Raw genomic sequence first — 26,618 nt, 5'->3', positions numbered from 1 at the left:
TAAGATCCTCCATCTGGCATTTTCTTCTTAAAAGTGTACTTCATTGTCCTATACATCCCATATGTATCCCATAATCCTGTGCGTTGGCTCTGGCACAGCAGCCACTTTTGAGAAAAAATGGCATCAAAAGTGTCTGGAGTGGCTCCTTATTCCCTACAAAGTCTATTACGGGTTGCATTTCTGTAATTGCTCCTCCTCGTTTCCTTTCCTTTTATCGCATCCTCACTTCTAGGCTCCTCCCACTGACGACGTGGAGAAAGGATGCAAAAAAGAAAAGTGAAACGAGGACAGGAGAAATCAAGAACAAGCGTATTTCACGTCACTCAGGGAAGCGCATACGTGATCTGCATGCACACTAATTTATTCTTAATGAAAACATTACTGCACGTCTAGGTTTTAAAGTAAGGCATATTCACTCACTCTGATGCGAAGATTTGGTTTCCACCCACTGTTTATTTAATTAACATGCTTAATTTTGTGTTTGTGGTTCTTATTATTGTATCATTTCTTTTTTTTCGGGGTAGTTATATCATAAGCTTACATCATATGCTATAAGAAAGAGTACTCCTGCATAGGAAACGCTGAAGACTCTGATATCTTCTACAGTGGGTTAGTAGCACCCAGGGCTATGGCGTGTTTCTGTTTTGAAAAGCGGCGGCACTTACAGTAAAGTCATAGTGTTGGTTTAACATTAGCTTGGCTGTTTTTTTCTTATCTTCATACTAGTTTATGTACGATGAAGCATCCAGTCTGACGCCTTTCTCCAGCTTACTGAAAGGAGCTTTGCAAGTCTTCGTACATATATGATGAACGTAGCTGATGTTGATTTCTCGAGAGCTCCTGCAGACGCCGGGTGTAAGATAGCGCCCTTGCCATTATAGCGGACGAGCCGGCAGCAGAAGTGGTGTTTCGGTTATTATGCAGAAGTGTTTGTGCAAGTGGCCCTGTGGTGCAGCCGTGAAGATGCCGGATGTCGACCGGTTTCGGAGTCATGGGCGGTAGGAGGCATGGGAAGTAGGAGTCATGGGAGGTAGGAGGCATGGGAGGTAGGAGTCATGGGAAGTAGGATCGAGGAATCAAGGAGACATCAGGAATCAAGAAATCAAGGAGACATCAGTTATAGTTTTGGGAAGCAGTCACTGTCTTGAACACTAAGAGTTATAAATGGTATTCTCTAAATAGTGCAGTGCATTCTGGGAAAATGTGGCACGTGAGATTTGAGACAACACGTTTTGCCCCGTTTGGCTTTCCACAGTGCGCTTTACGTCATCACGAACCACGCCCCATTAGCGGCATGCGAGCCACGCCCCCTCGTCCCGGCTAGAGAGTGCCTGAGCTTGTTTGGTTTGAGTGTGTAAGCTCGAGTCCACTCAAGAACACACACACTCTGCAGTGGAGATAAAAAGTGCAGGATAGAAAGCGAGCGCGCGCTTTCCCGCATCCTCTTCATCACTCGAGCGCGGCTCATGCGAGCTGTAGAGAGGCTGTAGTGGTTCAGGGCTCGCGGTGTCGGTCACGGGTCACGGGTCATGGGGGGAAACCTGGGGTGCCACCGCTCGCTCCCGGCGGACCCCGCGGACGTGCGGCAGCGCGGGCGCAAGTTCAGCGCGACCTGCAGCTTTGCGCACGTCTCCGCGCACAACCCCGAGCGCCTGAACGTGAACGCGGCCAGCGAGGAGGAGCTCATGACCCTGCCGGGGGTCACCAGGGCCATCGCGCGCGCCATCGTGGAGCACCGCGCGCGCATCGGCGGCTTCAGGAAAGTGGAGGACGTGGCCCTGGTGAGCGGCATCGGCGCCGCCAAGCTGCAGCTCATCAAGCCGGAAATATGCGTGTCGAGCCGCAGGAACAACAACAACGACCCGCGCAAGGAGCGCGAGCAGGAGCACCGCGCGTCCGTGGCGCACTCGTGGACGCCGTCCTCGCATCCCAACTCCCCGGCCGCGTGCAGCGAGCTGCGCCTCCCCCCCGGAGGACCCGCGCACATGGCGTCCGAGCGGCCCGACGTGCAGCCTCCGCCGTGCGCGCGCCACGGAAAGCCGGTGGTGCGCGTGGCCACGTGGGATCTGCAGCGCTGCTCCAGCGACAAAGCCAACAACCCCGGGGTCAAAGAGGTCGTGTGCAGGACCCTGCTGGAGCGCGAGTGAGTGAGCTGCACTGACATCTCCACTACACATGCAGCCTCCAAATACACACAGGGTACAAGTCATACACTCTGTAGGGCGCACATTCAGAGTAACGTGCTGGCTTTTTGCTCATTATTAAACACCCCTGTAGTCCACACACGCGTTATAAGAGCTAAAGCTGGGCGATATGACAAAACTGTCATAATACTGAAAACATTTATACCATACACGATATGCATCACAATACAGCCTGTAATTTACAGTGTGTGAGTTCTGCACTGAGCCTAAAAATCAAGTGCTGATGACCTGAGAGTGATGAGACTTTTATTTAATGTCTACAAAAACTAAATTCTAACACTGAAAAGAAGGGAATCTGTAAAAATGATTTTAAGAAAGTATTTCTTTTTACATCAGATCAGCTGCTTCCATTCAGTTCCATTTAGTTTGTAAAAATATTTTAAAATTTCTGAAAAGATTTCCCAATACTGATAAGTGTATCAAAGTTATCACAGTATCAGTATTCTATCATATCGCCGAGCCCTGACGAAAACTCTACTGGACATGTAGTGCACTATATAAAGTGTGATGCACAGAGGATATTGGGAGCGAAATCCTCTGTCCCTATTGGACATACAGCGCACTACATTAGAGAAGCCCTTTATTTCCAACCCCTGCATAGTGCACATGCGTGTGTATACGCGCGTACATATATGCACAGCAGCTAAACCTCAAAAGTTTCCCTGTAGTGCACATATCTAACAAACACAGCTGAATCCCACAATCCCTGTTGAGCGTATAGTGCACTACATAGGGTCCCTGTGCCCATTACATGCACTATAAAAGGTACAACAGCCCATTATTTCATACCCTCTGTACTACACATCTGTATATAGTCATATCCTAAATGGCCTCCTACTACATAGGGTACACTAGCCTGTTATTTTATACCCTTAGTAGTGCACATATAGGTTATAGGAACTCTACTGGACATATAGTGCACTACGTGAAGTATAATACTTTATTATAGTGCACAGAGGAAATGGGGAACTGAATCCCAAAAGGCTCCCTATTGAACATGAAATGCACTACACAGTGTGCCTAAATCCCCAAGGGCTCAAGTGTTGTGTAGTAATCTCGCTAATATTTCTAAATGCATCCACTTCGGCATTCACGTGCACGTGCGTCACCTATTGTGAAGGATTTTTGGTTATCAAATGTGGCTTGGAGAGACATTTACTTGTGTATCGTGGCTAAAACGCAGCTAACATGGTTTGAGCTGTTAAACGTTTCAAAATCCTCATGAGCGCATTCAGTTTCCTGTTTCTCTGTGGCTAATTTCATGAAACAGCATGTTAGCAGAATAAGCAGTGTGTTTGTTTGTGTTACTGCTCCAGACTGATTTTACCAAAAGCATCACACAAAAGTTAAGATCATCTTAACAGGGAGAGAGAGTGTTCAATGTGATGCTCGCTCTACCATTTAACGACGACCTTTGTGCTCCGATGCTTATGGGAAACTCGACCAGGGTCATCTGTCCAGGAAAGCCAGGGTTCAGTTTGAAGTTCACATTGTCCTTTTGCTTTTTATAATGCACTCAAATAAACTCGTCCGGTGCAAACAGGAAGATAAGCAGGCACTTATCCAAGTGTAATTTTTTTTTTCTTTTTTTTTTCCCATGTGTTTTGTCTTGCATTCATTGCTCATTTACACTACACAATGATACACAGAATGTCACTGAGCAGCAACCTTGTGCTTTTCATTACTTAGCAGGATTTTACTGCTTACCAGTGTGTGTTGTGTGTGTTGTGTGTGGGTGTGTGTGTAGGAGTGTGTCTCTATACGTAGTCAAAGGTTTCCTGGTTAGCATTACAGTGACGGAGGTTTCCCTGTGTTTCTGTAAAGCATGTCGACACACTGTATCATACTACACGCTGTCACACTTGATCTGTGACGCTGATGGTGATTAACCCCAGTAAGACTTTAAAAAAACAGAACAGGAATAAGCCTTGACCTCTCACTAGGGCTGTGTATCTCTCCTCCTGAGACTGTATGATGTGTAGAAGCCACAAAAATGTAATACGATTGGACTTAACGTGATACAGTGTGGTTTGGTATTTTGTGAACGATCCAAAAAGTGCCATGTGTTCTTCACTGAGACTGACACGCACAGATATTAATCAGCTTCATACCACAGCACTGTTGAATTCTGGATTCTGATTGGTCAGAAGGTGCTGATTAATTTTCTATAACAGCAGCCCTGACAGTAGTCCAGCTGCAAATCACAGGGTTATAGTAACAGGGGCTCAGTATGGCAGACACCTCACATAATCTGCGTATAGTAATGAATTGTTATTTAACAAATTAAAATGTATAATTGTTGATGTGCCGAGGATTAGAGATGATTATTTATTTAACAGAAGGAGTTTATTTTATAGAAGGAGTCTCCACTGTCAGAGCTTTGTAGGAATAAAACACATCAGGACATGAGATTGTTGGAAAATAGTCAACTTCGGGGTGGTAACAGTAACTTCACAGCATCCCGTCGTTGATTTGTTTCCTATAACAGCACATCCTGAAGTGGTTTATGCTTCACTAATCTCACACTGGAAATTATAATTATTGGCACCCCTGCATTTAGCACTTCTCTTTGCGAACAGTGAGATTGGAGAATGCAGAGCGAGGAGTCAGAGATCATCTCAGAATCTCTCCTCATCCTCCAGGGCCTGAGCTTCTCTCTTGTGGACTCTCCTCTTCAGGTCAGTCCTCAGGTTCTTAGTGTGGGTTAGGTCAGGAACCTGGGGCGGTCATGTCAATAGTTTGATTCTGTGGTCACTGAACCATGAATGCAGCATGACATGATCTTATTGGTCAGTTTTTTTTTTTTTGGTCAGTTTGGGTTTCAGGTTGTCTTAAGGTTTGGTCTGTGGATCCCAGATAAAGGGCAGGTCCATTATGACCCATAGTAGCCTCAGTCTCCAGGCCATTTATTCCATGGCAGAACACACCACTCCCTCGATCTCCTGATTCATATAGGCCAAAGGGAAGCCGGGTAACAAACAGTCTGTTTTGAGGTTACATGAGTTCATAGCTTAGAAAGCACTGGAGACGCTTACTCATAAATGTCCTACAGTAACCCCGCACACGCTCAAGCACACACACACACACACACACACACACACACACACACACACACACACACGCATGCGCACACCCTGAAAGACAAACAGCCTGATTCATTTCCATAACGCTGTTAGCTTTGACTCTGTTTACCCACATGACTTGTGTATCTGTCCACAATGCAGTGATATTTGAACAGTAACGAGGACTGAATCTTCCAGTAAGCTCCACTAGGCATGTTCTGATAATCGATTAGATGATATTTGTGTTAGATAGCATGGCTTATAATACAGCATTGTTGAAATCCCGATTCTGAATGGTCTGAAGGTCAATTCATTATCTATAACAGCAACTCTGACAGTCGTTTCTATAGTAACAACATACACAGGAACTTGTATGGTGGATACTGCACTTGAAAACATTCCACAAAACCAACAAAAAGCAGAACATCCTTCCTTTAGTGATGTTTCTGTTTGTTTGGTGATGTTTATGTTTACGTAGCATTTACGTAAGGAGTCTCCAGTGTCGGCACTTTGTAACAGACAGAAGTAAACTTGAAGTTTTCTGTCACACAGAGAGGAGGAGTATGCACGTTCCGGTTTCTGAGTCATGTGACAAGCTTTATTTATTTATTTGTTTGTTTGTTTGTTTGTTTGTTTGTTTTTTAAATATTGACTTCAAGAGAGAGTGAAAAAGAGAGGCCGGTGTGGGAATGACTGTTTATAGCTGCTGTAGTGTAAGTGGTAATAGGAACTGACTTGTTTCTTGGGCGTTCCAATACATTAACTGTAACTATAAATGGATAAAAAAGTATGATGTGTTGTTCTTTTAGATAAAAATTGTAATTGCTGGCAAATTGCTGTGATACAAGAGGAATAAAACACGTCAGGACGTGCTGTTATAGAAAAATGCTCAACTTTGGTGTGGTAAATAACTCTTCCATGTCGGGCCGCATTACACCACCTCACTGTTGATTATTTTCCTGTAACAACATGCCCCTGAGTGTTTTCTGCCATATTGTAGAACTGATGTGCTCTTGTGATGGAAGCAGTACCATTTGAGAGGCAGCATAAGGACAGCTGTCTTCTAAAGGTCCTCATTTTGGTAAAATCTATAGAAGTATCACATATGATGATCTCAGAGATTGCAGAATTTTGTTAATAAAGTTTGAAAAGCATAAAAGAATTCTCACTCCAGCCAAAAAATGGATGTGTCAGGCTTATAGATGCGAGGCGTTGGATTTAGGAGAATGATGCTAGTTGGTTTGTGCACTTTATGTGGTTTTAGTGAACATGACCTAAATGCTCTGGTCACTTGCAATGAAACTGAACTGCTGAACTCCAAGAACCTTTCACCCAAATAAATGCAAAAGGAAGGGAAATGTGCTGAGCGATTTACAAAACATGTCAGGGCATCATCCAAGTGGTTTTACTCTCTTGCCAAAAACATTTGGAGAAACTTAAGTCAACTGAACACACGCAAGTTGCCGCTTCTTTATTTTAGTCTCGTCTGTTTGCTTAAACTTCTGTTGAAATAAGGAAGCCCAGAGGTAACCTAAGGCCAGTCTGATTATATCACATGGACTAGCTGTTTTTGAGCATATATATATATAACCCAAGCTCATCAGCCATCAAGCTGATGGCCGTCTGGACCTGTCTAACATCCATCAGCACTCTGATTAAATCAGTCCAATCAGCTTAATGATGAAATCAGTGTGATTGTGTTAGCAGTGTGTGGGGGGAGGGGTGTAAACAAGCATTTTGTGATTAATTTTCAGACCCCAGGACATTTGTAAGAAAAGGTTGAGTGGAATCTATGGAAGCCCATAAGTGCGAAACATAACAGCAAATCAAAAATTGTAAAACTGCAAATCAGAAAACGCAACAGTAAATAACTCAGAAGTTATGAGCCCAAATGAAATCTGTGGTTATTTTTTATCAAGGACATTCATTTGCTCCACATTAATATGAGGATATGAACGTCCCCTTTTTGTTGTGTTTTTGGTTTTGTTGTTGTGTTTGTTGACGCCGTTACAGTGTTGTGTTCTGCAGATAAACAGAATGCATTTGAGAGAAAGTAAGTGAAATTCATTCATTCATCTACAGTAAACGTTTTATCCCAGTCAGGGTTAAGGGGGATCCGGAGCTAGTCCTGGGAACACTGGGTGTGAGGCAGGAATACACCCTGAATGGGATGCCAGTCAATCATAGGGCACCACATACACACTCCCACACAGGTACTATTTAATGAAGTCACTCCATCTACTGGAACGTTTTTGGGAGGAAACCAGAGGACACTGAGGAAACCCACATGGACATGGGGAGAACATGTGAAACTTTGCTAAGACACAAACCTGAGCACAGGATGGGACTTTGGACCTGAGAGTGGGTAACACTACCTGTTCCACCTCCGTAATGCTCCAGAGAAGAAGTGATGTGTAAATTTGTAAACTCAGGAGTTTTAACTCCAGTCCTGGGGACTTCCTGCTCTACACAGTTTAAGGTTTTTCTGCCTGATCAGCTTCATTCTTAAGCTCTTAATGAGTCGGGCCAGGTGTGTTGATAGTAGGGAAAACTTCAGACCCAGGACTAGAGGTAACAATCTGTAGTATGGAAGGAATGCATCAGTGTGAAAGCAAACCCATGATGATGATGATGATGATGATGATGATGATGATGCACTCACACAGAGGAGCTTGGAATGAATCATATGTTTTGACCTGAATATGCAAGCCAAGTGTGAAACACCCTGAGTGTTATTACAGCATGTCAGCGTGTTCACGTGCCAGTCTGCAGTTAGAAGTCACTACACACCCAGGCATATCAGGACCTCTTTATTCAGTTTTTATTTATATAGCGCTTAACAATATATTTATAATTAGGTCCCTGATGAGAAAGCTGGAGGAAAAACTCCCTGAGGTGACGTGAGGGAGGAGCCATGGGAGGAACCAGACTCTAAAGGGAACCCGTCCTCTTCTGGGCGACGCTGGATAGTGAGATTATGAATCATTACTCTTCCATTATTGCACAGTATAATTAAGAAATATCACATGAGCAAGAGTGCTGTTATACTGAACATCAGCACAGCTGTGATTTGGCTGTAGGCACAAACCCGGAGGCATGAGGCATAATCACAGGTAATCACAGCCATGCTGATATTCAGTTCAACAGCACGATTGTGAGTGCGATATTGCTTTTATACAACAGTTCTATTAATAATAATTAATATCAAGTAACTGACATTTCACACACAATATGGCAAAACATTTTGTTTATTTTTGGTCCGTCATCAAAAATAATTCCCAAAGAAGCCACAGCTGGAGAGAGCGTTGCATGTTGCCATGGTTACGCACAGGCCGAGTGACAGCCCTAGTAAGTGTAGTAACGGTTTCAACTTAATAAACTATTGTTAGAATTGAAATTTTATGTAATGAACACACACAAGCGGAGTGATACACACAATGAAATGTCCCAGTGCTGTTATACTAAATATCAGCACTCTTAGAACGCCACTTGTTCAATTCAGTTCAGTTCAGGTTTATTCGTATAGCACTTTTGGGTCACTGGATGTCGTCACAAAGCAGCTTTCCAGAAATATATAAATTCCTGATGTACATCTTAAATTTATGAATGTATCCCTAATGAGCAAGCCGTTAGTGACGGTGGCGAGGAAAAACTCCCTGAGATGACATGCGGAAGAAACCTTGAGAGGAACCAGACTCAAAAGGGAACTCATTCTCACTTGGGTAACACCAGATTGAGTGATTTGTAAATAATTTCCCTTCTATAACTGTGTACTATATAGTCAAAAAGTGCAATTGGGTAACCAGGAACTTATGAGCTTACAGCTTATGAGTATGAGCTTATGAGTATTCAGTTTTTTCTGAATTTCTTATACTCTTAACTTAAAGTCTGTTGTATCAGACTGAAGTTATTAACTATTCAGTGATGGAGACTTGAGTGCAAAACTGTTCGTAGTGATTGCAGTCCTAAGGCTATCCAAGGAAGAACATCCATAGCCATCTTTATGGTTTCCATTCTTTGTGGTACCATCCACAGTGATGTCATGGTCGTCTTTAGGCTATATACATGTGGGGCCATCCTCAGCAGCAGCAAGTGATTTTCAGGTGATGAAAAATTAGTGCAATCATATTAGTGGCCTGGAACTAACTGTTGTATGAAAGCAAACAGGACTAAGTGTGTTGAAAGGATGTTGAGTATGAGTATTCATCTCTACAGTATCCAGGTGCGATTATTCCCTGGAGCAAGAGTGAGACGTGGGAATAATGGGGGACTATCCACAACAATCTTTAAAGTATGCATTTATCCACCCAGCGCACAGCGTAGCAGCTTTATGTTCTCCAGTGTAGAGCGAGCAGATGTAAAACGGTCTCTGGTGGGCTGCCAGCACCGCTGCCCTGGGTAACAAAGCCCCGCCTCCAGTCTCAAGGCGTTTTCACACTTGCACTTTTCCTGGATTTGAGGCTGTTTGGGAATCGTAAAATGTGTATTATTAAAATGTTATTAGTCAAATCAATATTTTTAAACATGTTTTGGCTGACCAAAAACTTTATACAGTATAGTAACTGTCCCTTAAACTCACTAATATCCAAGATAGTCTTCAAAGTTCTATTCAGTTGAGTTTCTATTTTAATCTATTTTTTTTTTTTATATCCTGTTTTGTTCTGCTTTATTTTGTAACATTCTATCAAATTTTATTACACTCTATTCATTTCGTTTCTGTTTAGTTCTGTTTCTGTATTGTGCTTTTCTGCTCCATTTTAATTTTTGTAAATTTCTATTCAATTTTATTTTATTCAGTTTTAATTTCCTCTCTTCTACTTGGTTGCATTCAGTTCTGTTCAGTGATATTTTATTATATTCTGTTCTGTTTTTCTTTTGTAACTTTCTATTTTGTTGTATTGTGTTCAGTTCTGTAATATTCTATTTCTATTCTGTTCTCATCTATTCCATTTAGTTCTATTCTGTACTATTCATTTCTGTATTGTCTGTATTGTTTTGTTCCAAAACAAAAACAATATTATATTATATTTTTCTATTATATTTTAATTGCTTCAGCTCAATTCTATTTGGTTGTTTTCTAAACAATTTGACTTAATTCTGTCTTCTTCTGTTAGAATTTTTTTGTAGCTGTCTGTTCTATTTTATTCAGTTGTAATCTAATCTAATCTAATCTAATTCCAGTCTAATCTATTATTTGTGTTCCATTCCTTTCTGTTCCATATTATTTTGTAACATTCTCTTCTGTTGCCGCATGAAGATCGAAAAAATACCAACTACAAAGTTGTTAGAGACTATGCATTCTGATGTTCAGGACATTTCTTAAAATGGCTGACATACTAGTCATGATCTGTACTTAGCATTAATAATATAACAATGTTATTTTGTAATATTTTTAATATCTATTCCAGTTTCCCATGATACTGTAAATCAAGCTGCCTCTCTTCTTGAAGTGTGAGTCTGTATTCGTGCAGTGTTGAATTATAGAAGACAGGATGGTGTGAGAACCAAAACATTGGATTCTTCCAGGTCAAACAGTGCAGCTAGTTACTAACACAGAATGTCAACCACGGAGCTTCTCTTGCCCAACTCTGTGCAGTTAGTAACTGAGAAAGTGTGTGTATTGGGTTTGTTATGTGTAGGTGAGGGGTAACCCAAGTTCATTCCCAAAATAAGACTTCCTAAGACTTACACGCACGCACGCACACACGCATATTTTAAATGTGATACTGAGCTTCCTGTTTGTTCTAGAAACAGGATCTGGATGTAATCGTTAACAACACTGAGGAAATAGAAGTGATGATGCAGTTTCCCCCTCGCTTTCTGAACACAACATTGTTTCCTAAGAGACCAGCTCTGTGGTGGTGGTAGTGATTCGTACTGAGTTGCGTTCCTCACATTCCCCCGACGCAAGTCTTTCTCACTTCTCCTTTTTTGGAAAAGCCATCTCGTAATGATGCACGTCTTTAACTAAGCAAGATGCTGATCTAGGTTTGTTTTGTTTTTTTTCTTTGCTTGTCTGTGAAATATATTAACCCCATTCCTACACTAGTTAGTGTTTAATGTTCCTCATTGATCATCTGCAGGACAAACATACAGTCTCAATTCCCTTCTCTCTCTCTCTCTCTCTCTCTCTCTCTCGCTCTCTCTTCTTTTTCTCTCTTCCACCTCATGGAGTCAGACTGGTCATCTTCTCTTGCGCTTTTGTTGCGTTTCATAGCGTTTTAGCCATCTGGGACATGAATAACATTATAACAGTGACTGTGAGGTTACTATGCTACTAAACTACTAATTAATAAATAACTTGTGTTTAAATAAGAGCAGACCTCATTAGGTTTCCACAGTGTGCATTTTACCACCTTTTTTCTTGAGTATTATTACTTTAAAATACAAAAAGTGTTTTCTGTTCTTCGAAAGAAACAACAAAGCAGATGCATGCTAGTTTTTCACTTGCTAGTTTGTTTTTCACTTGCTACTTTTTTGTTTGCTAGTTAATGTTCACTTGTTAGTTTGTTTTTGTTTGCCAGTTAGCACTTGCTAACTAGTTTGTTTTTCACTTGCTAGTTAGTTGTAGCTTGTTGTCAATTAGTTAGGTTTCCTTTGCTAGTTTGTTTTTCCTTGCTAATGTCCTTGCTGAGAAATCCAGATTAGTCTGTCCAGCTGCCAGCTAATGAAACACAGACTAAGCTAGTCAGACTGGTAATCCTGCCAGGTGCTAAGTAATTTTCCAGCATCCGCATTACACCATTAAAATAATCAAACGTTGTTTGAGATTTTCTAATCACCTTACTAATGTGTTATTAAAAAAAAAACACCTTGTTTATAATGAATCATTGTTAGCAGTAATTCTGAAACTGTTTCCATTGTTTGCTAGTTTTTCACTCGCTAGTTTGTCAGGTTACTTTTGTTCACTTATTATTTTATGGCTTGTTTTTTGCTTTTGATAAAAATCATCTTTGTTCCTGTCATGGGTATATTACTCGATTTTTTCCCCCCACACACATTTTAGGGCTTTTGAGGAGCAAGGCTTTTGGTTCTGTTTAAGCTCACAGGTCTGCCACATTTCTCACAGATGTAATGCCTTCTCTTGCTGCTAAAGGTGTGACATGGTCCAGCTGTTCGGTCAGAGCGTAGCAGAGTCTCTCCTGACAGACATGCTGGCGTAAGTGGAACAGAGTTTAGCGTGACGCAGCGGCCGCTTCCAAAGCAAACAAGCTGCTTGCTTCTAAAACGACACTTCACCAGACCTCTGTCCTGTTATCCTTTTGTGCCATCGGGGTGAACTCATGCAGCAACATGACCTGCATGTGACTCCAGGCGCTGGAGCTGCTGAGAGAAAAATAATGGATTTCATTTAAAGCTCATGAATAAATCTAAATGAGAAAGTAGAAAGTCTACATGATAAATTTTCACTTCGGCTTCATGTCTTTTTCAGTTCACTATCTCTACATTGCTGTGGGTGTCCATGCTTCCAGACTGAAATACTGCTGCTATTAGTCAGGTTCTCATTACTTTTAAATGTGCATCTATTAGAACGAGACTCTTCACAGCATGTGGCGATTATGTGGCCACTATACAATATACTTCATACAGTATACTTTCTTTACTCCGTCATTAAATTAGACAGGAGGTTGTTTAGGCAGGGCAGCGTTTCTGCGCTTTAGATAAAGTTTTTCCATTTCAGAAAGCAGCACAAGGACAGCTGGCGTCTTGGGTTTCTTCCATCACGTGTCCTTTTCCTTTTTCAGAAAAGTCTATCTTGTAATGCTGCCACTCCGCTCACAAAGCGGTTTCTTTAGAAATGAATTATTATCATTATCACATTAACATTATTCAAAACAATAAGCTAAACTATATTATTTATGTGGCCAACATGTAAGAAATAAAACAATTATGATGATCAATGACAGGACGGACATGAAGCGAGTAACTGTTCCAGCCCTGAACTTGATTATTTTCCAAAAAACAGCATGTGCAGAAGTGTTTACCACAGCAATTGGTAACCAGAAAATCAGAGATTACATTTTTTATATGCCACGTGTGTTTTATCTGTTTATAGCTACATTTAATTCTTTGGAAGATCCATAAGACATGTTAGTTCCTGTTTTCTTTTGTGTTATAGCAGCTATGAACAGTTGTTACCTCACCAGTCATCTCTTTAAGCTAATGACAACATGTGAGAACTAAGATAAGATAAGATGTACTTTATTGTTCTCTCAGGAAAATTTGTCTTAGATGCATCATGCCTTTGGACAACAACATGCAATAATACAACCACATCTTGATTAAAAAAAAAAAAAGCTTAAACCAACAGGTTGCACAACCTGCCTGCCAGACAAGTATACAGTATACAGTATAAGTAATAACTGTCAGAGCTGCTTTTATAGAACATTAATCAACAATCACAATTGAGAAATCAACAGCTCTGTGGTGTAGGTAAGTAATAAGGAATGTTTGATACAGAGTTTAATCCTGACTTTATACTCTTAACTGGTTTAACCGTGGAATCCGCTGCCATTTTTTGTGCTTGTTTTACACATCAGAATTTCATAATTATCACAGTCGTAATTATGTTTCCGACATGACAAACACACTGTACACTGCAACACGCCTCTTCGTTTTGATCAGTTTTACTTCAAGTCAAACTAGATGTAGGATTTGTTTTTGTGAACTCAGCTGATCTGGTTTCTTTAGGAAGATGACCATAGTGGTGTGTGGATGTGAAAGCGGGTCAGTGTGAAAGCGGATGATTATGCCGACTTCACTGAGCTGCACTTTGCTCCCTGTAAGAGTGCTGAGCTCTGGTCTGCGGCACAACATCGAAAACAAACAGATCTTTATTGTGATCATAAATATTGACTTTGTGCTGCTCTGTTTGCTTGATGGGTCTTTTTCTTTGTGCAATTGACTATAAGGTTATTTCTCACTGAGAACACAGTAGATGAAATAAAGTGAAATGGCTTTAATGTCCTTACAGAGCAGTAAATAAGCTCTCTATCTCTTTCTCTCTCTTTTTAGCATCAAGTTGCTAGCAGTTCAGGACCTGGCCGATCAGCAAGCGCTGGATAAGGTACTCCTACATATTACAAACATTTCTCTTTCTTATGTCCTTATTCCCACCTGAGAGTTACCAGAGGAAAGCGATATCTAGACAATTGATGTGACCTAGAAAGACAAGGCCTAGAAGAGCAGCCATTGTATTTACACTGCAAGCATAACGCTTTTAAAGGAGCTGTGACAATGATGCCTTTTAATCCTCATTTAAAGGGATACTCCATTGTTTTTCTGCTTAATCTGTAGTGTCAGGAATTTCAACCTGACTCTGTATTGAGAAGAGAACAGAAAACCTGCCCTTAGACTTCAGTTAGATCTTTACACGGAAATACATCAGTAAACATCTAAAATACACAAGTACTAGTACCTGTATCTGTATCCGGATTTAAACCTCAAAGTGCACATAGCCTAAACCAGAAGACAAAAAAAAAAACTGCACCTTGTCATGTTTTCCATTTTGGAAAACTGAGTTACACCTTTACCTCTGACTGCTACAAAGTGCTAACACTGGAGACTCCTTCCAAAAATTATAAAAATAAACATTTCCTCACAAAAAACTTCACCATATATATATATATAATTACACATATTTTTAATATGATTATGTGGTACGTCCTTCATTCAGGTCTCTGTGAATGAGCTGTTACTATAGAAACCATAAGGTAATAGAGCAAAGTGCATTAATATAAACCTGTGACTTACAGCTGGAACTACTGTCAGCGCTGCTGACCAATCAGAATCGAGAATTCAGCAGCACTGTCATTATAATAACTGAGAAAGATCTGTATCTGCGAGGAACACAAGAAAAAGTGAGAACACTAGACGAGCGTGTTTCTGCGTCACTGTTCGTGTGCTGCTAGAGGGTGCATTCTTCGTTTTCTTATATTATTTAAAAGATCTCTCTCCCTCTCTCTCTCTCTCTCTCTCTCTCTCACACACTCTCTCTCTCTCTTTCTCTCTCTTTCTTCGTCTCTTCTCACCCTGGTCCAAGAGAAGTGTGGCTTGTTGCTATTTTTGAGGTGATATTTGTGCTTGAGCCATGCATGTCCACTGGAAGCCGGTCATCTATTAATATCATGGCTGTTACTGTGTGTGTGTGTGTGTGTGTGTGTGTGTGTGTAAAATAAAATGCACCACAACATTTCTTAGATGACAGAAAAGATGAGCTTTTACTGCACATTGTTGATTGTTAAATTGCATGTGAATGCCAGAGCATATGATTTTACATCATTTTCATCCTCATCAAACCATTCAGTGAGCCCTCATGCCCTGCGGATGGGGGCGGAGTAATCCTGGAGTAGACCACGCCCATCAGGATAAAACTTTTTAGCACAGGTGAAGAACTTTAACAAGTCACCTGTTTATTGTGTGTGTGTGTCTATATATAAATAAAATAATAAAAATATAAAGTCATACTATTGTTGAAGATAATAGAGTTTAGAGAGTTAACAGGAAGTGACATAAAGGGGACAACAACAGCGCTCAGTCCTGATAGACAGGTGCATTGTGGGAGATAAACGCAGCATTGTGGGTTAGATAAGAGCCATAAAGATTAGAAAGGGCAATTAATAATGAACTATCACCACTAATGCTGCGTGTGTATGTGTGTGTTTGTGTTTGTGTGTGCGTGTGCGCGTGTATGTGCGCGCATGGGCGTGCGCGTGCGTGCGTGTGCGTGCGCGCGTGTGTGTGTGTGTGTGTGTGTGCGTGCACGTGTGGCCTGTTCAATCTGCTGTCTGCATGAAGCCTGCATGGTGCTAAAGTAGGTCAACAGAGCTCTGTGTGTGTGTATCTGTATGTATATGTGTGTGTGTGTGTATGTGTATGAGAGAGAGAGAGAGAGAGAGAGAGAGAGAGAGAGAGAGAGGGGGCTGCTCCTAATGGACATGTCCCAAATTTCTCCATCCTCCCTTTATTCATTTTCTTTCTCGCTTCCCTTTCAGGTCCCCTTGTATAATTAACTCAGCCGCATCTGTACACTCTTTTTACACACCTCTTTCTTTCCTTACTTACTTTCTACTTTCTCTCTTTTCCCTTTTGGCTCCTTTCTCTCTTTCTCTCATTAAACCTCCCTCTCTCTCTCCCTCTCTCTCTCTCACTCTCCCCATTTCTCCCTTTCATCCTCTTTCATTTTCTTCCTTGGTCTTCTTTCCTCCCCTCACCCCTTTTCTCTTCTCTCTCTCTCTCTCTCTCTCTCATTATCCCATTCCCCTATTTTTACGTCTTTCCTCATTCCCTACTTTGCCTCCCATTTTTGTTCTTCTTTTATTTCTCCTTTTATGCTATTCTCTTCTCTCTTTCTTTCTCCTCTTCTTTCTGCCTTTCACCATCTTTCTCTTCTATCTTAGTCATCCCTCGTTCCTCTTTTACAATCTCTCTCTCACTCTTCTCTTTTTACCCTCTTTCACTCTTTTATTTCTCTTTCTTAGCTACTGCTTTTGACTCGCTTTGTCCTCTATACCGATCTCCTTTCTTTCTCTGTCTGTCTTTCTGTCTCAATCTGTCTTCTCTCATCCTTAATCATTCCTTATTTTGCCCCCTATTTGGTTCTCTTTTCTTTTTTTCTCTTTCTTGTTCTTAACATCTCTTCTGTCTCTTTCCTCCTTTCACTCTTCTCTCTCTCCCAGTTTTATTTATTTTTATTTCTTCTTTCATGCTCTTTACTTCACTCCTCTCTCTTTTTCTTTCTCTTTCTCTATCTGTCTCTGTTTTTCTTGAACCCCCCACACACTTTCACTATCTTTCTCGCCATCTCAGTCTCTTTCCTTTTTTCAATATCAGACTCTTCTTTCCTACCTGTACCTTTTTTTATTCTTTCTTTCATTCTTTTCTCTCTTTTTTCCTTCACTGCTTCCTCTTTCTTCCTTTTATCCCTCTTTCCTTATGTCTGTCTTTCTTTTCACCTTTGCTGGCCTTTTTCCCCGCTCCCAATTTTCCCTTTCTTTCCTCATACCCTGTTTGTTGTGCCACACTTTAAAGTCCTCCTTTTTCTTCTTCTCTCTGCACTCCTGTCTCCCTCTTTCACTTTCCTCATTTTATTTTTTTCTTTTCCCGACTTTTCACCCCTCCTTCCACATTCCTGATTTTTCTGTCTTGCTCTCCTCTCTCTTTTTTCCCCACTGCACTGCAGTCTGACTGAGTCACATGGTGTGTGTGTGTGTGTGCGCGTGTGTGTGTGAGATTTCACGCTGCATGTTTCTTGTTGTCCTTCTGTTCTGCAGCAGTGAGTGCTGTACAGTTTGTCTTCATGTAGTACTGCATTCTGTGCTCACAGTGAAGGAGGCGTGGCCTCTGTACCTGTCAGTCTCAGTGAAGGAGGTGTGGCCTCTGTGTTTGTCAATCCCCATGAAATAGGCATAGCCTCTGTACCTGTCAGACTCATTGAAAGAGGCGTGGCCTCTGTACCTGTCAGTCTTGGTGAAGGAGGCGTGGTCTCTATACCTGTCAGTCTCAGTGAAGGAGGTGTGGCCTCTGTGTATAAGCCTGAATCACAGTGTACCAGATATTGTGGTTTTAACCAGACACTCAAAAAATAAATAAAAGAAAGTATGTTCCCTTGCTCATGATTGGAGAAATTGTGTAGGTTTGGTGGTGAGATCATTTAGTATTCTCTTTTCTCATGATTTATTTGTATATTAATATTCACTGCACAAAGAGTGCAACATAAGACAGTCCAGAGGTTTATGTACGCACAGTTACACAGAGTGTAAATTCTGAGATGGTGTAAGACAAGAGCTTGTAGAACAGGACGATAAACACACAGGACTTTATGGAGAACAGCAGAGTAAAGTAGACACCGGCTACACGGAACAGGAGCAGCTTTAGCACAAAATAAAGGCATAATGTTGATTGTGCAAACTGCATGTGACCAAGGTCATCATAAGTCTGGCTCGTGTTGACATTAGGGAAATTAGCGACTTCATAACCCACTCATAAGCGTTGCTTAAGAATTCATGAGCAGCTCATGTCCGCATGGCCAGGATTACTTACAATATTTTATTAAATAAATGGAGGAATTGAATAGCCCTGTACTGAAGTGGTCTGGACTGGACGATTTGCTTCATAACAGTGCTGTGAAATGTCATTCCTAACAAAAATGTTCCCAGATAAAAGTATACAATTTGAATTATTCCTTAAAGAAAAACTCGGATTCACAGCAGCGGTTTCTAGCTTTTGTTTCTTTGTTTGTTTCATACTTTTGGTAAAATATTTCTGACCCTGAAATGAATTCCTTGCCCATCCTGCCCATAGCTGCTCAGCTCGACTGCTGTATAAACTCAGCACTCAGGAGGTGAACGTGGTTATAATAGAGGGGTGGTGAGTTTTCAATGTTTTCATGTTTGGTTTGCTTCACAGGCAGCAGAGGGCTCTAAAAATGACAAACTGCTCCTTTAAGAACTGGTATATACTGTTTAAGGAATAAAACGCTTGGAGTGTGCAGTTATAGGAGAATAATCAGTGACAGGTCGGTGTGATATGGCTTGACGAAATGTTTTATTCCTCTTATACCACAGCACTTTACCAAGTATTACATTTTTTAAAATAATTCCAGCAGTGGTTCTCAAATGTTTTATAGCCAGGGACCCATTTAACTTTAAATAAACTCCACAGACCCCCGAGTATGGATTTATTTTCTGAACAGTATTTAAATCTTTAACTGAACTTTCTATTCCTGAACTTTCCACTCAGAACACATTAGGTCTGAGTTGACTTTGGTGCTTGGACCCCTAAATATAATAACTTTGATAATGTGGGTTATGATTTCCACCACAGACCCCTCTGGCTATGGTTCACAGACCCCCACTTTAAAAACCACCAAATTATAGAATGTCACATTGTACTTTTTATCCATTTATAGTTACATTTTATTGTTGTGGAATGGCCAGAAACAAGTTATTCACCTCCTGACACAGATTGTTTATGTTTATATGTGAAAGTGCTTCAGCGTGGTTGGACACACTTGTTTTTCGTCTGTAAGTGTGTGAGGAATCTGCCGGCTGTCTGCCTCCACCTGTGTGTTGGCTCTTATTGCGAGCGAACGTGTGTTTGCCAACAAAGTCTCTGCCAAACCTTCTTCCCACAGTCATCACCGATATATTCACTTACAGTAACTCGAGCTCTGTGTAGTGCAGATTTCTGGGCAGCGATCCACAACTTTTAGCATTAGCAGATTTACAGATCTCCAGGCCTTGAGTTTTAAAGATGGGAAACTTTTCAGCTTGTCCTTTTTTTCAGGTTGTTGTTGATTTCTGTGTCTCTTTACAACTGAGAGTGAAGTGTGATGCTTTTAGAGCAGCAGTTCCATCCTAAAGCACTGTTCTGCCTCCTTCTCTTTAATCCCTAACCCCTCTTCCCTCAAAGATCACCAGGCCAGTCTCGTCCTGAGTGGGAATCTCACTAATTATAGACATGATATGGGAAGAGTTGACGGTAAATGTCAAGTGTGCTTATCAGATTGCATGCAGATCTGCGTCGCTGTAGTGCAGTGTTGCAGGTTTGGTTTGAGTATTTAGGGCAGATCTAAGCTGCATTTCATCGCTGTTCTGGCCATTAGTCTGAATAGCTGATCGCTCAGGCGTTCATTGTTATTGTTCATTTTCATAATTGTTACGCTGACTGAGACTTTTTTTTTGTTTGTTTTTGTTTTTTTACAAAGTCTGTGCAGTGGCTGAAACAATTGAGTACAAAAGTTTGCATACCCCAGGACAAAATGAAGAAGACCAACAATTCTATAGCCACAGCAGTTCATTCTATAGCCACAACAATATTAGTATGTTGTGTTTTTCTGATATTCCTTCATTATTACAGGTAACAGAAATGGTAATGGTGAGACATTAATACCAGTTAATATCAAAACCAACCTTTTCCTTTCAAAACCCATATGTGAGGCAAAGTTTTGCATCGAGCTGTACAACTGTATGATAAACAAACAAAAAAACATACAAAACAGACAAAGGACTATGTTCAGCTTCTTTATTATGCTCTTGATAATGTGGTCTAGGTAACAAGTTATCATTTAGTCATCATCATTATCATCATTTAGTAACAACTTAGGCAGGGATGTGTACTTTGGACGCTCAACATAATCTCAGTCTGATAATAAACAAATAAATTTAAAAACATGTGTTATTTATCAAGGAAAACATATGGTGAAGGTTTCTGTGAGGAAATTTTAACTTTTAACATTTATGGAAGGAGTCTCCAGTTACAGTGTATCTGTACAGTTTTCCACCATGGGAAAGTCTTCAACATGGCAGGTTTGCACTTTGGGGTTTCTTAGTAACACAACAAGTTTGTTTGTTTGGCTTTGTGTGTTGTTATCTTCGAGAGTGAGAAAGGGAACAAGGTTTATAATGTAAGTGATAACAGGAACTAACTTGTTTTTTTAAGGACATTCCACAAAAAAAAAAGTAATTATAAAGTGATCAAAAGTATGACACGTTGTTCCTTAATAAATTGCAAAAACAAATTGTCAGCGTTGGTAACTTGCTGTGGTCAACGTAAAACAAATAAAAAACACTTTGGGATGTGCTGTTAGTGGAAAATAATCAACTTACATGTCACTGATTATTCCTTATCCAGTGCACAGTGGAGTTACTGGTATTATTACATTTCTTTTAAATCCTTTAAATAACCTCTGTGTGTGTGTGTGTGTGTGTGTGTGTGTGTGTGTGTGTGTGTTTCAGTTTTGCACAGAGCTCAATCAGCCGACTCTCTCCAGCGTGTGTAATTGGAAAGGCCCTCGTGGTGTGTGGAAATGTGCTGCTTCTGGGAAACCCACTGGAGAGTCATCTATAGTAAGTGCACACACACACACACACACACACACACACACACAAACACACACACACACACACACACATGTATGTATGGAACTGCTACCATCACAGTGTGTGGAGGTTTGTTGTGTAACTGCTGCTCACTGTTTGTTGTGTTTTACGTGAAGGGCTCAGAATATTCTGGTTTCCTCTGGGACTCCTCGGCTGGCATCCAGCTGAAAGAGGCCGTGGTTTTGGAGAGCGCTGCTGCTAACGGCAACGGGAACGACGCCCAGCCGAAAGCGTACCTTGGACACTTTTATGTAAGTAACAGCAGCTCTGGCTAAAGGGCAAACAGGGAATCAGTGCAGCTCATAATGAGTGTGTTGTGTTTGTGTGAGTTTATTTGGTAACTGATTTCGTGTAAATTTGCATTCTTAGACATTTAAATGTAGCTTTGTGTGCGTTAGAGATGTAACCGAATACTTATACATGATACAGTTAGAAAAGATAATGCATAAACAGATACAAATATAGATACAAATAGACGAGGTGCCCTTTGTTTTGTTTATTTTTTCTGTGGTTTTTATTTACAATAGCTTGTCAGGAAGGTTCACGTGCCATCTGGTTGAGACTGGATGTGTGCATCAGGACTGGCATCTCACTAGTGATGTAGCCAGGAATTAATTTCAGGGCTGGATAAGGAAATGGCAGGATCTGTACAATTAAACTGATAAGCCTGCTGCACTCATGCTTTTCTGGGTGGATGCCAGACAGTCATTTCATCATCATCATTATAACTACACAGCATTTTAGATCACCAGGCAATCTTGCCATATTAATAGCGTTGCCATGAAATACTTTTATGACAGCTCCATTGAAAAAGATTAAAGTAAGAGGCTAGTTATTGGGGGAAATTATGTTTTGTTTTATAAACCCTGCTCTGGATCTGAGCTCCTCCTGCAGTAAACCTACCGTACTTCACAGCCCGTCATCTCGATATCGCTATGCTCAGAGTTTTCAAACAGAAATGCATGGTTTCTGATTGGTTAATCCTGTTTCTCACCAGAGTAGCCAACAAAATATGATTAAACAAGCTAACGGACATGTTCATTTGACATCTGGGGCGGTTAAATGCAGAATCACAATGATGACTATTTATGGACATCATTACAGTTAATGCATTTGACATTGAATAATTGCATAGTAAGTATCCTATAGTGATGTTCATAAACAGTATATATAATGAAATGTGCCGTATGTCTGTTATATTAACCACCAATAAGTATTTGGAGCTGGAAAATATTTCCATACACACACCTAACTATGCCACTGGATGAGTGGGCGGGATTTACTTCCTTTTTTTTACTTTTTATTCATTCATTCATCTTTAGTAACTGCCTGATCAGGATTGCAGTGGTTTATATTAGACTACAAGTATGTTTATATTCTGGGAAATAAACCCAACTAAATTTGTTAGAAAATATCACAGGCAAGTGCGAACAAAAATAACTGTGCCAGAAGGATTAAAAACAATTCAGCGCTCATCTCTATTTCAAAATAACAGAAAAGAATTTTTTAAAAACTCTTCTGGTTTAGGCCACGCCCACTTTGGATTTAAATACAAATACAAATCTGGACGTTTGGAGCACTAAACAGATACCGGTAGTGTCATTGTGTTACACCCCTAGAGCGCATAAATACACTGAATATTTAAATAGAATTTAAAATATATGATGCATAAATACAGCCCATTTTGTGTTATTTTTTTAAACAAACCCAATCAAACCGAATCAGCTCAATTCATCACCTCATTAATAAATGCTTTATGAAGTTCCTATGATCCATTATGACCTGTTTATCATACTGCTGTGATGCTTATATGAATAAATTCAACTGTTTTGTCTTTCTGATACCTGATACATCATTAGCATCTCTGATCCTGGCAGTTCACACATCTCCTGTGTCTGATCTCTGTTTCTGTAACCAGATCGGATCGTCCGAGCTCACCGTAGTGAACGTGCACCTCAAACCTCCATCGGCGCCGAAGCAGCAGAATGGGCGACACCACAAATCTGACGAGCTGAAAGCCCACAGGCTGAGCCCTGGAGTACAGGAGACTCTGAGAGGTTGGTTCTTAATCTCCCAGAATGCACTGCGCTTTATGGGTGAGACTTATTGGCAGTGTGTCAGTGGGTTTAGCTGCACGGCTGGCTGTCTGGACGCTGTTTGTGCTGTTTGTGCTGATGGAGCAGCAGTGATGAGCTAAGCTAGAGCGCAGTGCAGCGTAAGCACACTGACAGGATTTATCTTCACGCACCCAGTGTGTTTTGGTCAGAACCTCATTGTGCTTTCTGTTTATTATATAATACTTATTAGTGATATAGTTAACATGGTCTCATTAACATAGTTTCTTCATTATAAGATGCTTTTTTTGCAGATCATAGATCTATGGTTTAGACGCTACATTTACAATATTTGTCACGTGAGAACTACACTTGTATGTTTCCCAACATACACTATGGTTTTTGTGGTTTTAAAAAAATTCTTTTTTTTTTTTTTTTAATTAAAAGCATTATTATATTGCTTAATTGTAAAAACAACAGAGGAAACTGAAGCCTGAAATGAAGAAACCTCAGATCAGTTGGCTGTCATTATTAGGAATCAGTAATTTTGAAATTATATGCTCATTAAAGTTCTAGGAACACTCTTAAAACTGACAAACTGCACCTTTAAATGCCGAAACCAAGCTTTTTAATCTGAAACTTCCTCTGAAACTTTATCTGAAACTCTAAACCACAGTGTAAATCTAAGTATGCGATCATGCACTCGGCCTGAAATCTGTGCTCAGAGTGTGGGTTCTCTCTGTAGGGGTGAAGAACGTGTTGGTTGTCGGGGGCTTTGGTCTTCCTCCAGACAGTGCTCAGTTTGAGCCTCTGAAGAAGGAGAAGCTGAGCGCCCTCGTGCCTTCGTCCGTCAACACCAACATCAGCACCAAAGCACCGCAGGGATCCAGCTGCCTGGACAACATCTGGGCCAGCCGTAGCATCAAGAAGCTCTACACAGGTTTGTAGATGTGTGAGTGTGTGAGTGTGTGAGGAGGAAGCCATCATATTAGAATTCACTCTAACAAATCACAGCCATCAGGAAGACTTCTGAAAGTATAGGTACTCGCTATCATACATCATAACTTTCAGTAATTAACAGCTGATTTAATGACTTAATCACTTAATTACTGGTTCCTACAAGCCTACAAGAACGTGAACTTCTGCTTTTAAATATTCCGTTTATACTGCAGTGCTGATGAATGCTCCTTTCTGATTGGTCAGAAGGTGTTGAAACATTCATGCTTAGTGTTTTTGTTGTGTGTGTGCACGTGTGCTTGTGTACGTGTGTGTAGGTCATTGCTCTGTCACGAGGGAGGGCCTGACCAACCCCTGGATCCCTGATAACTGGTCGTGGGGCGGAGTGGCCTCGGAGCATTGCCCCATCGTGGCTGAGTTTTACACAGATTGCACAAATGAGAAGATGGTGAAGGAGCCGCTGCACAACGGAAGCAGCGTGGCAGTGGTGGAGAGGGATGACATCACACCCAAACATGAGCGGTGACCTTTAACCTCGGGCTGTGGAGACTGTCATGGTGGTATGACATCACTACAGAGAGACTGAGATGGACTGAGACTGTGTCTCTTCCAGCTATTGTACAGTAGAAATAATTTTGAATGTAGAGAAATAATCAGATATTTAAGGAAATGAGATATATGTATGTATTAAATTTTTCAAATTACACAAGTGCTAAAAACTTTTTAATGAAGTACGTGGAATAAAGCAATACTGAGAATTTAACTGCTCAACGTAATACAAATTGTATGTGTTATAGATAGAGCTGTGTGTGATATGATGTTCTTTCACCAAACCTGACAGCACAGAGGCCACACCTCCTTCTCTATGACTGACCCACAGAGGCCACACCCATTTTACTAAGACTGTTTTGTTTTTAAGGAAATGGTTTCCTCTGACTTCTCTATAGTAGGACTTCTCTATAGTTACATCCTTCCACTGTGTGTGTGTGTGTGTGTGTGTGTGTGTGTGTGTGTGTGTGTGTGTGTGTGTTATGTGCACCCATGGGTACACAATGCGGAGATAAATGTTCAGTCAACAGATAAACATTTGTGTAAATTTTCTGTGTAACTTTTCCTCATTCCATAACATTAATATGTAACATATCATTGCAGCCTCATATTTTAAGTCCCACTCAATCAGCACTGCTAAACATTTGCAATTACAGAAACAAAGTCAGCTTAAGTGACGAAAGTCAACTTTGTCACTTAAAGTCTAGCGTCAACTAATGAATTCATCATTAGCATGAGTTTTTACATTTATACCATCAAACATGTAACATCAAATCATTTAGGAAACATTTTGCCATCTGTAGAAAATCTCCATCCACAAAAAATGCAGGGAATGGACAATTAAAGGTCAAACAGCAAAGCCAAGGTTGGGAAATTACAGACACGCTGATGAGAGTCAAAAATGCAAATGCCTTCTCATACAAAATTTTATAGCACTTGAGTGTACAGACAGAGTTTAGTTCAGGTCACTGTTGCTGATGATGTGAATAACCTGTGCACGTGAAGAGCCAATGCTAAATTTGGTCTATATAAATTAATAAATAAATAACAGGAGTGGAGTAGCAGCGCCCACATGTGTCTGAGTTTAAGAATCTAGATTTTATACTCAGTTTGTCTTTTTACAGTAAATGTAAAACTGCACAATGACACATATCCCTCTCAGTGAAGCATGGTGGTGGTATCATCATCTTGAGCTTTACCCTTGGACGCTTGCTGACTAATCCCCTCTTTAGGGACTCTATTCTCTTTCCACTCTTTCAGTGAACGGACTCCTCTAGGCGGCGTCACGGTTATGACAATTTTCAAATAATGGATTTAATGATGAGCCATAGCATTTCATAACCAAACCCTGACACTTTCCCAGAACGTTGGACTCCTGGACTTGTTTTGGTAGCTTTGCTGGTCTTCACGATGCTGTTTGTTTAGGAATGTTCTCTCACAAACTCTGAGGCTTTTATATTGCATTTATATTGACATCAGGGGACAATATAATTGTACACAGATGGACTAATTACACAACTTCTAATTTAGGGGTTTCACATCAACAGGGTTGAATACTTATGCAATAACGACTTTGATGCAATAACAACTTATGCAATAACAACTTTTTCTCCACTTCAGCATTATGGGTTATTTTGTGTAGATTCGTGACGTTATCTCCATTAAATCCATTTCAGTTCCAGGTTGTAAAACTACAAAATGTGGAAAAGTTCAATGGGTGAATTTATGCATCTACTGAACTGAACTGGTGTGTGTGGAGTGAGAACGCCATCCAGTGGCAGCAGGACTGCAGGGAAGCAGTGAGCTGGTCATCAGATGCCTGCAGTTTACTGAGCTCTGAAATTAACATTAGTGCCAAAAGGAGGAAAATATTAGAATTCCCAGCCCCAAGAAGGATAACACACCTTAGTA

The 26,618-nt window shown here is 40.7% G+C and overlaps 1 protein-coding gene across 1 annotated transcript; it reads left to right on the top strand.

The window, feature by feature from the left end:
- Nucleotides 1-1,335: 1,335 nt before the first annotated feature.
- eepd1 (endonuclease/exonuclease/phosphatase family domain containing 1) lies at nucleotides 1,336-24,921 on the top strand. The gene is made up of 7 exons (XM_026942235.3): nucleotides 1,336-2,143; nucleotides 14,282-14,333; nucleotides 21,004-21,114; nucleotides 21,264-21,398; nucleotides 23,066-23,204; nucleotides 23,947-24,141; nucleotides 24,476-24,921. Exons 1-7 carry the CDS (start codon nucleotides 1,530-1,532, stop codon nucleotides 24,682-24,684), a joined length of 1,455 nt encoding a protein of 484 aa, XP_026798036.3. The 5' UTR covers nucleotides 1,336-1,529; the 3' UTR covers nucleotides 24,685-24,921.
- The last annotated feature ends 1,697 nt before the right edge of the window (nucleotides 24,922-26,618 follow it).

Source organism: Pangasianodon hypophthalmus, chromosome 29, assembly GCF_027358585.1.
Source record: "Pangasianodon hypophthalmus isolate fPanHyp1 chromosome 29, fPanHyp1.pri, whole genome shotgun sequence".
NCBI lineage: Eukaryota > Metazoa > Chordata > Actinopteri > Siluriformes > Pangasiidae > Pangasianodon > Pangasianodon hypophthalmus.
The sequence above is the reverse complement of the archived record's forward strand: the minus strand, read 5'-3'. Positions and strand labels throughout refer to the sequence as shown.

What these genes read in the sequence shown, in the direction of transcription:
- eepd1 (XM_026942235.3), top strand. Translation starts at nt 1,530, where the DNA reads ATGGGGGGAAACCTGGGGTGCCACCGCTCGCTCCCGGCGGACCCCGCG. An exon ending in CCACTGGAGAGTCATCTATA is followed by an intron (nt 21,115 to 21,263) that starts GTAAGTGCACAC and finishes TTTTACGTGAAG; the next exon opens with GGCTCAGAATATTCTGGTTT. An exon ending in CATCAAGAAGCTCTACACAG is followed by an intron (nt 24,142 to 24,475) that starts GTTTGTAGATGT and finishes ACGTGTGTGTAG; the next exon opens with GTCATTGCTCTGTCACGAGG.